The sequence below is a fragment of the Saccopteryx bilineata genome, chromosome 11 (genome assembly GCF_036850765.1).
Source record: "Saccopteryx bilineata isolate mSacBil1 chromosome 11, mSacBil1_pri_phased_curated, whole genome shotgun sequence".
NCBI classification, from domain to species: Eukaryota; Metazoa; Chordata; class Mammalia; order Chiroptera; family Emballonuridae; genus Saccopteryx; species Saccopteryx bilineata.
The window spans coordinates 17,385,807-17,401,244 of NC_089500.1; the positions used below are offsets into that span (position 1 = coordinate 17,385,807).

The window sequence follows — 15,438 nt, forward strand, 5'->3', positions numbered from 1 at the left end:
GAATCAGTACCTTTTGGAAACAGGTATTTGGATAGCAAGTTTCACGAAAGCATGGGATCACATGATTTTCCATGGAATGGACGGTTTTACAAAACAGCTATCTGTGATTTTCCAAAGTATCCAATTTAATTAAAAACATTAGAATCCAGTGGAAAGCTTTTCTGTGCATCATTAAAGTGATATCTGGAAGTTATTAGAGAAATACAAATTGTGAGTAAAGTGTTGCTTTGAAAAGAATTTTAAAAAGAGCGAGCAGATTTGTGTGTGTGATCAGCTTTTGCAGTTCCAGAATGTTCTGGGCTCTGTACCCGCTGTGTGTGGTTATGAACATGCTCGGATATGAGCCTCTGGCCTTCAGGGCAGTCTGCGGTTGCATAAAGTACACTGGTTGAAGGAAGAAAAGCAGTCTTGTTCTACGTATGTTTTAAAGTTCAGATGATTTTTTTTTCTAAAAACACACCTAAAACTAAGAAACTGTTCTTTTCTCTCTTTCTCTCAAGGGCCAGGAATCGACATTTTAAAAATTGTAAAAAATATGAGTCTGGGAAACAATTTTATCTAAAATGGTAAGTGATCTCTTTATAGATGCTTATTTTATTATTTTAATTTATTTTATGTATTATTTTATTTTATGTTTTGGTTGGAATTTGCCATGTGTGAGACAATTGGAGAGGACCTGAAGATGTTTCTTTAAACAAAGTCAACAGATGAATCAAAAGGGTGGATAAAAATGAGCAACTGTCTTCAAGCACGGACTATAAAAGCTTCTAGAAAGAACTGTACTTAGAGACTCCTTATTAGAAAAGTGAGTGCCAAGGTTTGATATGCTTCTTTTTTTCCTTTCCAGATCATTCAGTTGAGTGTGTATTTTATAATATGCACATATTCTAGAAACTTACGATTCTGTTCTACATCGAGGTAGCTATGACTGGTTTCTTACTGAACATGAATCACTGAGAAATATTTAACTTTTCAGCTACAGCATCATCCAAATATACTTTATGCATTTTGAGCTATCTGCATTCTTATAAGTTTAACAATTGCAGACATTTCTAGAGGAAAGGTAATAGCTTTTTTTATCAGTAAGAAACACAAAAGGAAAATACCAGAAAATGTTCAAGAGGCGGTCGTGCTTGACCGTTTAGTGTGGGGCAGGGGAGGCCTGAATGTGCCGTGCCAAGTGTGATTTTCTTCTGTTCCAGGGAGAAATGAGTCCCAGTGACAGCATTGCTGATGGCTGTCAAGCACCGCTCCATGGGAGTCACAGAGACTTCTGGGCTTCAAGAGCACTGTATGTCATGAGCTAGACTTAGAGTAGGAGCAAAAGCGTGGTGATCTTGCGGTAGTCACAGCTTTCTTCTTGTCAAGAGAGCAGATTGGGAAGTTTGGAAGTTACCTGTAAACTTGGTCAGGCAGTTGTACACATATGTGAAACAAATTGAAACCATAGGGTAAGTCACATAAGAATCTCTTGAGAGAATTTAAATAGATACTTCTACGCATTCCCTGCTTGGAGCTAAGACTTATTAGCATGGCCCATGACGACTAAAATGAACCATTGTATTTGTTTCATGAAGAAAGTTTCAAAAGCATGCATCAGAAATATAGCTCCCACTGAAAACAATGTGTATATCCACGCATTATAAAAACACGATGTTTCCTAAAGTCACTGACTTTGATTAGAAGAGTCTAGAACTTTGTGAAAATGCTCATTGTCTGCATTGTCCAGACACAGTCTACCAATCGAAGATGTGTCTTAATCCCTGAAGCCTGGGATTTGCAGCCTGTTTCCAACTAAGCATTCAGAGGATCTTCTTTGGATATCAAGCTCCTTGAGAAGATGTTCCTTGTTTGTGAGTAGAAAGGGGAAGCCATCTGAGGACCCCAAGAAGGCAAGACCAGCCTAACAAACATTTTCTTTTCTGAAGTAATGAATTCTTTCCACAAGATTCAATATTATGTTATGAAATGCCTTGTTTTAGGTCAGTGGAGGGTTGTCTATCTAAGCACCCAGATGTTAAACAAGGGTGATCTGCCCCACAGAATAATGTTACATAGCTCTTCAGAAGGACTTCAAGAAAATCTTAGCAAACTGAACAAGCACTCTCTTTGAAGGAACAATTTCATAAATGGACCAGACTTTCTAAATGAGCAATTTGAACAAGCCCTCTCTTCTCTCTGACATCAGATTTCCTTCCCGACACAAAACTGTAAAAAAATAATCTGAATTATTACTTCTGTTACAGTGCCATTTTGCTCAAAATATTTCATTCAGGGATTCATATATAAGTACCCACCTAGTAAAAGGAGCTGCTAGGTTGTGAAGATCCTGTCCCTCCCATGCTCTTTGAAAATTATGACCTACTCAAGCTTGAAATCAAAGGCAGCGCTGAAAGGAATAAGTCAGCTGAAACTCTCCTATTGGGTTTTCAAGTTGCCTAACTGATAAATATGCAAACTAGCTCTTTTGGCGATTCTGCTGCATAAATGGGGATTAACTCCAAATGCAGCCCAAAACTCAGAAACTGAAAGGGTGCACTCAAAATGTTCTTAATTTCACCTAGTTCCAAATGGTAGCTAAACATGGCAATAAAAGCTTAAAATTCTAGCTCATGATGAAGATGTAGCTTTGAAAAGCAGCCACGAGAGTTACGATGGGTCAGAGGTGTCCAGTGGCTTCCTGCCCTCTGCCCCTCCTCTGACTCTGGGAAGCTGGGTAGGAGGTTTCCTTGACAACAGGCCTATTTACCCTAAGCCAGTGAGGACCCTGCTGGTGGAAGTGACATCATCCAAGAAATGTTTGAAACTGCCTTTTATTTTTCCTTCCTTTCCTCAGGGCCTGTTTTCAGGGAGCCTGCCATTTCCACAGAGGGTGACAGGGATGTTGGTCAGGGGGCCATATGATATGTGGAGCTGGCCACCCCAAGGCCGGCTGCCATTGAGAACTTGGGGAGGGGTGGGGCAGAGGGGGAACTCTTCTCGCCAGAGCCCTGAGGGCGATGGCCTTGGTGAAGCTTTGAAATGTCATCACAGTGTGGAATGGCACAAAAGCCACCCAATTGAGAATGTCCTATTACGAGCTTAAGCACATGATTACCATGTATCTGCATATTGTATCATCTTTCAAGAAATGGACTGCTGCTGGCAGGATGCCATCAGGTGCGGATTTTTATGTCCCTGTTCTCCGGACATAAACGTTAACCCAGAGTGGATTTACAAATACTTGCTAAGATGGGTAAGTTTTACAGCCACTTGCTAACATCCACCACTTGGTCAAGACAAATGACTGAGTTACAAAACACAAGCATTTTTGCTGCCTTTTGTTTGTTTCCTTATTTACTTTTTTGTGCTGTCAGGAAAACATCCAATCCTTTGGTGCTATGGTGAGAAAATTCCCATGGGTGCCTTGTCTTTGTAAGTTGAAACCAAAAGAGTCAACTCGCACTGACTGGCCACGGCATGGCACAGGCTTAAATAATGCACTTGCATTTTGTAACATCAGACCTACACACAAGGAAACGGCAGGCCGCGTGGAGGGAAACACAAGCGTTAGTTATGACAGGAGATCACCGCAGTGGTAGGACCCAGGACTACTCTAGCAGAGTCAGCTTTGACAGTACAGTGAAGGCGAGAATCTTCGCGTTTGCTCAGGGACCCCACTGTCGTCATGTTTGAGTTCCTGATGCTTATGAAAGAAGGGATGATAATTCCTTCTGAACTGCTTCAGGATCTTCCGGAACTGAATGGTTCTGATGGCCTGTGCACTGATAAGAGTTCTTAGACACAGATGTGCTGTTTATGGATAATTGGTATGCCACGAAGTTCCTGGAAAATTCACCTCATCTATTTGGCAACACATGTTAAAAGGCTGAGCCTGTGATGGCATTTAGTTGCTTCATTAGCCCTTCCAAACTTGCCATTTGTTCACTCAAATCATCCTGTTCGTACACCTAGGGAAAGAATGAGAGCGAAGAGTTAGTACAGGTAGACGGCGATGTGTTCCTTTTATGAAGATAGGGGCCACATCTTGCTGGTTCACTCTATTCTCAAGTGTGACCCAGTGGCCCACAGCTGGGGGCTGAGCTCAAAATTTAGTCATTTGCATGGAGATACTGGTAAAGGTGGTAAACAGTGGCTGTGAGTGATTGCACCCTGTTTCACCAGCTTCGTGCCTGCAATGAGGAAAAGGCTTTAGGGTAAAAAAAACCCAAAAAACAAAACCTTGTTTCAAGTCAAGTTCTAACAATCACAAGCTGCATGGTCCTAGACAAGCTAAGGAACCTCTCTGATGTTTAGTTCTCTGCTATGAAATGATGGTAATGGCTTCTGTTTCATAGGCCATTCTGAGCATCCCGCGGCATGTTTAGTGCCCATCAGTGTCCAGTGCACAGTTCACGTTCAATATGTGGGTTCCTTTTCCTTTCCAGAGGCCACTCATGAGGATCTGAACCGATTTCACATCACCAGATTTCTTTTCTTTGTAACACAACCTAGGCACACTTTTATGTGGGGACTTGATGGGCTTTGCCTTGACCGATGAAAGTTCTGATGATTATATCAGTTTATGTGTGGCAACAGAATTCTCACCCCAAACCAGAGTCCGCTCTGTGCCTAGTTGTAAAGGAGCCCATATGGCAAGTTTTATTGGTGGATAAAACGAAGAGGTTGAACGGCAGGGATCTTAGTGAACACGCTCTCTAAGTCTCACTCACTGTGAGTCACTAGAACCACATCATTAGTAATACTGGACTATTAGCTATCACAGAGCTCCTGGTCCATAGCCTCAGGGATAATAATTAAGTTATTGAGCCCAACTGAGGCCTGAATCATGATTTCCAGCTCTACACAGGCCAGGAGGTGTTAGTACTATGGCCTGAGTCCATATTGAATCCTGCCCCATGAACACCCTTGATCCCATGAGACCTCTGGTGGAGAGTAAGCACAATGCCACTTTGGCCCCTAAAGAAACAACTGCAATGCATGGTATTAACCATGTTGGCCATTTATTTTATAATCTTCAGAGCTTAATAGGGATTGAAAAGTAGTCAATTTGGCTCAAAAAACTGTTCTACATTTGATGAGGGAGGTTAAAGTGATTAGTTGATAACTTCTTTCCCAAATGCTCTTTTACTTCTCTGGCTTGTTTTTCTTGAATTATCTAGCTCTCATTGTTTAATAGAGAAACTATTAGCTACCTGTAGGTACTGAATTTTTAGTTCATTAGCCTTTTAAATGTTTTCTCTTGAATTATAGTCAGAGACAATCCAGAGCTTTCTAAAATGTTGCCTTTAGGCAACATCTTTTTAAATCTCTTTCATGGTACATTTTTTGGGGAAAAAAGTGTTCTCTCCAAATTTAGATTATTTTATCTTAATTTTCTGAGTTTTATAATTTGATCACTTTTTAGCTTCTTCCCTTATTACACGTTTTCTCTCATTAAACTCCCTTTTTCTTTTTGAAATGTCAGTTGCTTCTCTATTTCCTTCTTAAATTCCTTTATTTTTTCTTTTTTCTTTTCAATCCTATATTTCTACACTATTTATGATTTTAAGTGATATGCAATGATAACTCAAAAAAACTCCTAAGAGTATAGCTTTTTGTTACTATTTTTTATTTTAAAGAATAACAATATAATTTTATTTCCAGATATGCCAAGGTACTTCATCCCATGGAAAGGAAATACACACAGTAAGTCCTCACTTAATGTCATTGATAGGTACTGCCAATCAATCAAATGACCATAAAAATAATCCAATTTTACTATAGGCAAATTGATATAACCAAGGGTTTAATTTTTACAGCATCCCATCAACATTATAATGCTGATCGAAATGATGTTATTTGAGGACCTGCTGTATATATTATACATAAAAATATAATAATAGATATAAACACAGATATACTATATAGGTATGTATGTGAAGTCACACATTCTTTAGCTATCTGCTTATATTTCTATGATTGCTTCTAAGTACCAATAATTTTTAAATTCAACTAAATCCTAGATCCAAGATGGCAGCAGAGTAGGTGGATGCTGTACTCACCTCCCCCTGGGACCAAACTGAAGTTACAACTAAACTAAAGATCAATCACCCTGAAAAACCAACTCAAGACTAAATGAAGAGGAGTCTTATAACAAGTATTCACAGAAGAAGCCACATTGGAGATCAGCAGGAAGGGTGGAGACACAAAAAGAGCTGGCCCCACCTCTACAGGGGTGGGGCTCTGGAGGTATATTTCAGTGGTGGGGAGCTCCCCCAGAGAAGTGTGGGGCCTAATCCCCAAGTTAGGATCCTCAGCTCAGAGCACTAAAGCCAGAGGGAGGTGCCCACAAAACATCTGGTGGTGAAAAGCAGAAGGGTTTCTATCTGCCAGAAAGAGACAGGAGTCCACAGAGACACGGGTACCTGTTTAACGGGCCAACACACAAAATCTCATTCGCTGTAACTTATCCTGAGCTCCAGTGGAGGGAGGGCAGAGCAAACTAGAGTCACATGAGTGTCTGGGGTTTGTGACTCTGAAGAGACAACTAAAGGAAAGGACAGCTGCCAGGATTCCTGTGCTTCGTCATTCTCCCATACTTTGGATTCCATCTTTGTTGGGTGGTGCACTCCATTGCTTGTGATAACAGCCTAGTAGAGAAAAGCAATTTTCCCACCCTCTGGACTCCCCCTCAGCCCACACTGCAGAGATTTGGTCCTGCTGAACAGTCAGCTACCTGGGCCAGGATATAGAAATTCGGACAGACTCAGAGGGTCTCAATGACTGAGTTGTATGGCTTTGAAGCAGGGGCCATTCTCTCCACTTTCCTGTGAACCTGACTGGTGTCTCCTCCTTATGGAAGATTCAACAGAACCACCCTCTGGGCTTTAGGCAGACCCATCCTCTGAGCTTCAGAGGCCCCACTTGCCTAACTCCTAGAGGTTCTGCATTTTCAAAGTGGGGGAAAAATCCAGGACAGACTGAGCCCTGTGACTCTTATGGGCCACACCCACCACCTTCCCTGAAGCTTGACCGGCACTGCTCCACCCCCCAGGGGATCCACTAGCCCCATCCTCCTGACTCTACTAGAGTCTCTTTCAGACTCTCTTGACTTTCACCTGACTCTTACAGGCAGCCAGAGGTGGGTCTTAGGGTGCCTTGGGACTTTTGCTGACTTGCTCCTGGACCTGGTATGGTAAAAACCAGCCTTGGTGCACAGCTTGGTCCTTCCTGTGTACACTCAAGCCCAGCAGAGACAGCTATAAACTATGGATTGCTTGCAGGTCCAAAAAGGTTGCTGAGCAGAAAGGACTATGGGCTGCACCCAGCAGAGACCTGAGCAGCATTCTTTTTCTGCAGAATCTGGAGGCAGATATTCAGAAGGTCATGAAATTCCATGGCCTTGAATGAGGCCAATCTTTCCCTTTGCCCATGGGTTAGGCAGGTGCCACCCTAAATTGAAGGTCCCTGGCAGCACAGCTGAGCTGGGGCAGGATCAGGCAGTTTGTTCCCCTTTCGGGGGCCTATGCTACAAAAGAAAGCTACCCTGGTTTGCATCCCATGGTCATGCTGACCTCAGGAACACAGCTCTAACCTTGGACCTTCAGTGACTGAGTTGCTGAGGGAGACATGCAGCTCGCTCTCCACACGAGGACTGGTGTAAGCACTGGTGGGGAGCTGCCTCGGTCTCTCAGGGGTGGGACATCGACAGTGTGTCCCCCTTAGTGGTGCCAGTCCAGGGTTCAAATAGGACTGGCCACTGAGCTAAGGGGAGAAGTGTGGCTCATTCCCCTCCTACAACCCAATTGGTGCCAACCCCAAGAGATGGCTTTCTTCCTCTATTTGTCCAAGCTGCAGTGGCCCCATTGTGCTGAGCTTTCTCCTGCAGAGGGGACAGCTGGCTGCACCCAGCCTGCATCTGTTACACACTCCTTTGGGTGGAGCCAGAGTGGAAGAATCTGGCAGAGTCTGAGAGGTATGGCTCTGGTGTAGGAGCTACATTCTAACCTGACCCCAAATTATAAACCTACTAGCCCTGCCATCTTGACCTGGTTCCCCTGCCCTACCAAGCTTGCACCCTGTGGAAGGGTCAGAGGGGTCCACTCTATCGCCTTTCTTCATAAGACACTGGAGGAAGTCAAGGCATCCTTGGGGGTGGGAGAGCAGAGAATCTAACAGGTGGGTGCTGACTTCAAGGAGCCTTGGACTTTTATTGATCTTCCCTCACTCAGCTCATAGTTCCAGGAAGCTGCTCCTGGAACACAGCCTGGCTCCTCCCAGACATAGCCAGGTCCAGTAAACACAATGATCAGTGAATAATGTGGTGGCTCCAGATGGGTAGCCCAAGGCTAGTTACACATAACATCTGATATTGACCTGCACTGAAACTCCGGCCACAGGGGCCCCAAACCAATGCCAACACCTGTGGGCTTCAAACCACATCAGAGCTTGACCAAATTAGCACAGCCCAAGGGAGCCTCTGGCAGACATTAGACCCTTCCAGAAATAACTCTGCCTTGGGGGGCAACCCTTGAACATCAACTCACATGGTAAATGAGGTCTGTCCACATGGTCAGCCAGCCTGGTGGTTAATGCTCCCACAAACAGGCCAACAGCATTCAAGACACTGCTACAACAGGAGAGAGCAATTAATCCACACAAGAATCACTTCTGGAGCACCTGGCTCTGGTGGTCTAGAAGTCTGCGCCACTGAGACTCACAAAACACCCTCCTAACAAGCTTCAAAGTCATAGCAGGTCTACCCAGTACACAGAGACAAACATGGAGAGGCAGAAAAAATAGAGACACAAAGAAATGCCCCAATTGAAAAAATAAGAGAAATTATAAGAAAAATAAATGAAATGGAAACAACCAAGATATTAGATGCAGAGTTGAAAACAATGGTTTATAAGGCTGCTCAAAGAGCTTCAGGGAAGAATGGATGATCTTAGAACTTAAGAAGATAGAATACACTAAAAAGGACATAGAATCCATAATAAAGAACCAGTCAGAAATGACAAATACAATATCTGAAATGAAAAATGTACTAGAAAGAATCAGCAGCAGGTTAGATGAAACTGAGGCTCAAATCAGAGATTTAGAGGACAAGGTAACAATAAGAACCCAAGCAGAGCATCAGAAAGAGAAGAGAAGGAAGCTGAGAAGTCCATGAAATGTAACAATATCTGCATTATAGGGGTGCCAGAGGAAGAGATAAAGAAGGGATAGGGAACTGCTAATGAGACTCATCAAGAAAAAGGAGAGAGGACCCAAATAAATAAAAATCAGAAATGAAAGAGGAGAAGTAACAATTGACACCTCAAAAATACAAAGGACTGTGAGAAAATACTGCGAACCACTGTCTGCCAACAAGTTGGACAACCTGGGCCAAAGAGATAAATTCCTAGAAAATACAATGTTCCAAAAGTAAATCAGGAAGACTCAGCTTGAATAGACGAGTTACAACAACTAATGAAATTTTAAAAAGTCCCAACAAACAAAAGTCCTGGACCAAATGGCTTCACAGGGAAATACTACCATTCAAAGAACTGACACGTATTCTTCTCAAACTATTCCAAAAAATTCAGGAGGAGGGAAGTCTCCCAACCTGTTTTTACAAGGCCAGCATGACCCTAATCTCCAAACCAGAAAAAATACTACAAAGAAAGAAAACTATAGGTCAATATCCCTGATGAATGCAGATGCAAAAATCCTCAACAAAATACTTGTCAACCAGATTCAGCAATACATTACAAAGATCATATACCACAATTGAGTGGGATTTATTCAGGGTTGCACGGTAGGTACAACATTCACAAATCAATAAATGTGATATATCACATAAACAAAATGAAGGATTGTATCAACAGATACAGGAAAAGCACTTAATAAAATCCAGCACCATTTATAATAAAAAACTCTCAACAATGTGGAAATAGAGGGACTATTCCTCAAAATAAAGGCCATATATGACAAACTCGCAACCAATATCATACACAATGGGTAAAAACCAAAAGCATTTCCCCTGAGATCGAGAACAAGCCAGGAATGTCCTCTTTTTCTGATGAAGTAAGCCGATCAGAGAAGGACAAACACCATTTGATCTCACTTATACGTGGAATCTAATGAACAAATTAAACTGATAAAATAGAAACAGACAGAAATACACGGACAGACTGACAGCTGTCAGAGGGGAGAAGGATTGGGGGACTGAATGATAGTAAGTGAAGGGATTAAGCAAAGAAAACCATGTATATAACATGTAGACACAGACGGCAGTGTGGTGATAGCCAGAGGGAAAAGGGGGGGGGAGCTGGAGGAGCAAAGGTGGGGGGGCACAGGGGGATGAAAGAGACTTTGCTTGGGGCAATGGGGACACTGTGCAGTGTGCAGATGATGTTTCACCGAGTTGCACACCTAAGCCTGCATCCCAATAAATTCCATTAAAAATGAATTTAACTAAATCCTACATAAAATTGTCCCCTAGAGTTTACACTCTTCATGTTCAGGTACAGTGACCCAGAAGAAAACAAGCAATAAGAGCAGTGACTGCAGTTAATAGAGTGCTGGTTGGATCAGACTCAACTGCACAGCACTAGTCACTGCACCACGTGATGCAGTGGGAATTTCAGGGGCGCCCTTACATTGGCTGGGTCCTCTGTTGGTTTGTGGCTCTCTTCAGACACTTCAGGGGCCGTTGGCACAGATACAGGAAGCAAAGGAGATCTTGCCTTTCCAGCCAACCCGAGAGAGGCTGTTTTTACATGAGTCTTAGGAAGAGTAGGCCCTGAAATAGAAAACACAGAGTGATGAAAGCAATGGATAAAACAGCCTGCGGGTCCACCTCAGGCGTGGAAGCCAAATCCAGCAGGTTGGCATTGATTTTAGGTTATTGTTCATTTTGCAGCTTAGAAATGAATTCTGACACAGTGAATGGGCTCATTTTATTTCTACTGAATGAAAGACAGAGTCCGATTAGGCGTCTCCAGATGGAGCTTCACCAGTCATACGTAATTTCAAGTGAATTTCAAACCACACTATGCCCAGCCTGGGAGCTCCAGACTGGGCATCATACCATAGAAAGTACCAGGTGAGTTCATTTGGTGCCAGTCTCAGCTTTGGGCATATATAAGCCTTAAACTGTTTCATACCATGGAACATTTGTGCAGTTTAAAGAAATCCTTGCTCTGGTCTACAAATGAGTATTAGATGTTATAGTAAAAAAACAAAAAACAGAAACAAGTCCTCCATGGCTAACCTCAAAGAATCTCATTACTATTCTCTTTTGGAAAAAAAAAGGAAGGTGGTATTCTATCCTGATCATTATAGTTTCAATAAAACACATTCCAATATTCATGCAAAGCATATGAGGAATTGCTGAGTTTCTTCTAGATGACATTTCTGTGTGCTATAAATAATGGCTACCTTTACTTTTGAAGTCAAATTTTGCCTTTTGAATCCTGCTTAGCTTATAGCAATAATATAATTCTGTCCCTATAGCCTAAAATAAAAATTTTACAAAACCCAGTATACCTCAAGTTCCTGAGGACTTTTGTCATTCCCAGCATTGTAACCAAGACCTAAGCATAGAAGGTACTGGATTAAATCATAAAGAAAAAGTTTGCCTCATTTCTATCATCATTGATGATATTCAAAGTATAATGACCCTAATAGCATACCATATGTTTGAAGGGAAAAAATGTAAGTTGTTTTAATCATACTTTGGAAAACATAATTCTATTTAATAAAGCACAAATTTATTATTATTATTATTATTATTATTATTATTATTTTAGTTGAGAGGAGAGATAACGAGGTAGACTCTTACATATGCCCCATCCAGGATCCACCCAGCAACCCCATCTGGGGCTGATTCTTGAGTACTAAGATATTTTTAGCACCTGAAGCTGATGTGCTCCAACAGAGCTATCCTCACTGCCCAGGGCCATGCTCAAACCAATTGAGCCACCGGCTGTGGGAGGAAAAGGGAGAGAGAAGAGGATGTAGAGGGAGGGGAGAAGCAGATGGTTGCTTCTCTTGTGTGCCCTGACCAGAAGTTGAACCTGAGATGTCCATACGCCTGGCCGATGCTCTATCTACTGAGCAACCAGCCAGGGCCTTAAATTATTTTACAATTGAAGAAATAGGAGGCATTTAATTATTGGGAAAGAAAGAATGCAAACTATGTAGTAGGCTCAGAATTTTCTCTATGCTAGGCAAAATCAATGATAAATCCTAACAAAAGCACCTTTTCTCATATCATCACCTAGCATGTAATTACTTCGTATTTATATCCTTTCACTCATTTCTTCAAATTCAAGGATCAAGTCAGTAGTTGGAGTGATATATCAATGGAGAGTAATCTATGTACCCTCCAAGTCCTATACAAACAGTATTAATTTAATTTGATAAATGAGGTTGTTCGGCTAAAACAAAATAGCCACATAAATTTGATCCTGACTACTATGTCACAAGTCATTTTGGGTTTGGCATATATGCTCTGTTTTTACTACCAATTTTCTCTGGTTGAACAATAGGCAAATCTCCATTCTTCCAGAGAATGTAATGCCAGCTGGTCTTCATTAGATATGAACAAACCATTTGTATATTAAACCTCTCTGTCCTTTTCTCTTTAGCCTGTGACTATAAACTTGCTTTTCCTGGAGCCAACCTAGTTGTAAACCCAAATACAAAGGCTGGCACTAAAAACCCTGGCAGAGGCAATGCCATAAAAGTCCTCCAGATGCTCTAACATGTGTAATTTATGTTAATATGGTAGAAGGTTAGTTAAGTAAGAGTAAGCCCAGAGTTTAAAGAGAAATGTTCACAGAGCCTTGGTAAAGCTTGAGAATGTTATCCATTGAACTTGGAGTTGCATTTTCTGAATTACTTTTATATTCCCTTCTGGAATGTTCACAGTGTTCTGCTTAAACCTGAGCTCAATTTATTGCCAGAGAAAGTGATCCCCTCCTCCTAGCATGCTCCAGGAGCCATCTCTTCCGACCTCATGTTTAATGGAGCAGCTGCATTTTAACAACACTTTCTGTGTATATCTTTTGTTTTTCTAGTTTTTTGTTACAACTTGGACTTAGGTTTCCTGGATGATGAAATCGACTTATTTTATTTATTTTAAATTTATTTAATAAATAATTTCTGATAAATTTATATTTTAACCCTGAACCAAACACATGCAATATGTATCTAACATATATTATAAATCATTTCATTTAATAAAGATATCTACAAAGAGAGTGACACAGGAAAAAGTAACCAATGTGAGCATAGCTGATTATGTAAGAAATTCAAACAAGCCTGCTGTGCCTGTTTTATACTAGGAAACATAAGAATAAAGATTCTTTTAGAATTCATCACATCATTCTACATAATTTCCTAATATTTATTTCACTGCTTTTGGGCCTTTTTTTTTTTTTTTAGCTCTGCATGTAGAGAAATTATAGTTCTCATTATGAAAATATATTCTGATGATATATTTTCTTCCCAGGATACTAAACACTAGCATAGATCCACAGTGCATATACTGTGTCTGAAACGCTTGTATTATTACAATAAGATGTGGGTTATGCCTAAAGAGCACCATAACTCAAACCCATTAAAGAGAAGGTCATTATAATAATTGACTGTCTCCAGTGTCCCAGCACCATTTATACATTTAGAACCCACTGAGTGTTGAACAATATTGCAACACAGTGGTTTTGCAAAAGGAATTAAAGACATTGTCTTGGTTCAAAGACCACACAATGTGTTTAAACCTCAAGTGACTGCCTTTTCCTAAGTAAAATTCACACATTCAAAGAAATTTAGAATGCTAGAACCTCTTGGGCTCCTGAAGTTCATCAAATGACATTCTATTTTGTTGAAGAGCACACTGAGGTCCCTGGATATTGAGAGATTAAGGTAGAATTAATTTCAATAATATTCCCGTACAGGAGAAGAATTTAAACAGTCCCTTAGAGTTCATTATTAGCAAGGTTTGTCTAGTGTACTATGGGCCCTTAAATATTTTTTGTTTCTTTCCTTTCCTTGAATGGGGAGTTAAAGAAAAGATTGCAAGGGAAATTCCCAGGAGAGATGTATCAACAGCCAGTAAGACAACTTAGGTCTCAAAATTGCCCTTTTATAGAAGGGAACAGATGTTTTAAAACAAAGATTCTCATGAAAATATCCTGGGTTGGGAAGCTGACACTGTGATTCAGCTCTTGGGCGTGCACTAACTCTGACCTGCACTGTGCAGTTATGTTGGCAGTTGGGTCAACTCAGCATTTTTACTCTGAACCTCAGAAGCTTTAAGCTTGAACACTGGTGAAGCCTGGGTCCTGGTGGGAATGTAAACTAGTACAACCATTATGGAAGAAAGTATGTGGTTCCTCAAAAAATTAAGAATAGAACTACCATATGACCCTGCAATCCCTCTACTGGGTATATATCCCCAAAACTAGAAAACATAAGTATGAAAAGATGCATGTATCCCCTTATTTATTTATTTATTTATTTATTTATTTATTTATTTATTTTATTTTTGTATTTTTCTGAAGCTGGAAATGGGGAGGCAATCAGACAGATTCCCACATGCGCCCCACCAGGATCCACCCAGCATGCCCACCAGGGGGTGATGCTCTGCCCATTTGGGGCATTGCTCTGTTGCAACTATAGCCATTCTAGCGCCTAAGGTAGAGGCCATAGAGTTATCCTCAGCGCCCAGGCCAACTTTGCTTTAATGGAGCCTTGGCTGTGGAAGGAGAAGAGAGAGACAGAGAATAAGGAGACGGGAAAAGGTGGAGAAGCAGATGGGCGCTTCTCCTGTGTGCCCTGGCTGGGAATCAAACCCAGGACTCCTGCATGCCAGGCTGATGCTCTACCACTGAACCAACCAGCCAGGGCACATATCCCCTTATTTATTGCAGCATTGTTCATGGTGGCCAAGACATGGAAACAGCCAAAATGCCCTTCAATAAAGGGTTGGGTAAAGAGGATGTGGTACATATATACAATGGAATACTACTCAGCCATAAGAAATGATGACATAGTATCATTTATGACAACATGGATGGACCTTGATAACATTATACTGAGTGAAATAAGTAAATCAGAGAAAGCTAAGAACTGTATGACTCCATACATAGGCGGGACACAAAATTGAGACTCATGGACATAGATGAAAGTGCAGTGGTTACCAGAGGGAAGGGAAGGGTGGAGAGGAGGGGAGAGAGGGAAGGGGAGGGGCTTAAAGAGAAACAAAATATAGGGTGACGGAAGATGATTTGACTTTGGGTGATGGGTATAGAGCATAATTGACTGTCGAAATGATGTGGAGATATTTTCTCAAAATCTTTGTACTCTGGTTGACCAATATCACCCTGTTAAATTTGTATAAATAAATTATTATTATTATTATTATTATTTTTTACAGAGAGAGAGTCAGAGAGAGAGAGATAGGGA

The 15,438-nt window shown here is 41.2% G+C and overlaps 1 protein-coding gene across 1 annotated transcript in view; it reads right to left on the reverse strand.

The window, feature by feature from the left end:
• Positions 1-3,595: 3,595 nt before the first annotated feature.
• The window catches only part of DCC (DCC netrin 1 receptor), a 1,159,181-nt gene continuing 1,147,338 nt past the window's right edge, over positions 3,596-15,438 (reverse strand). The window contains exons 28-29 of the mRNA XM_066246236.1: positions 10,626-10,768; positions 3,596-3,950 (exon numbers count right to left, since the gene is read on the reverse strand). Coding sequence (XP_066102333.1) covers positions 3,861-3,950; positions 10,626-10,768 — 233 coding nt within the window. The 3' untranslated portion in view covers positions 3,596-3,860. The remainder of the gene's footprint in view (positions 3,951-10,625; positions 10,769-15,438) is intronic.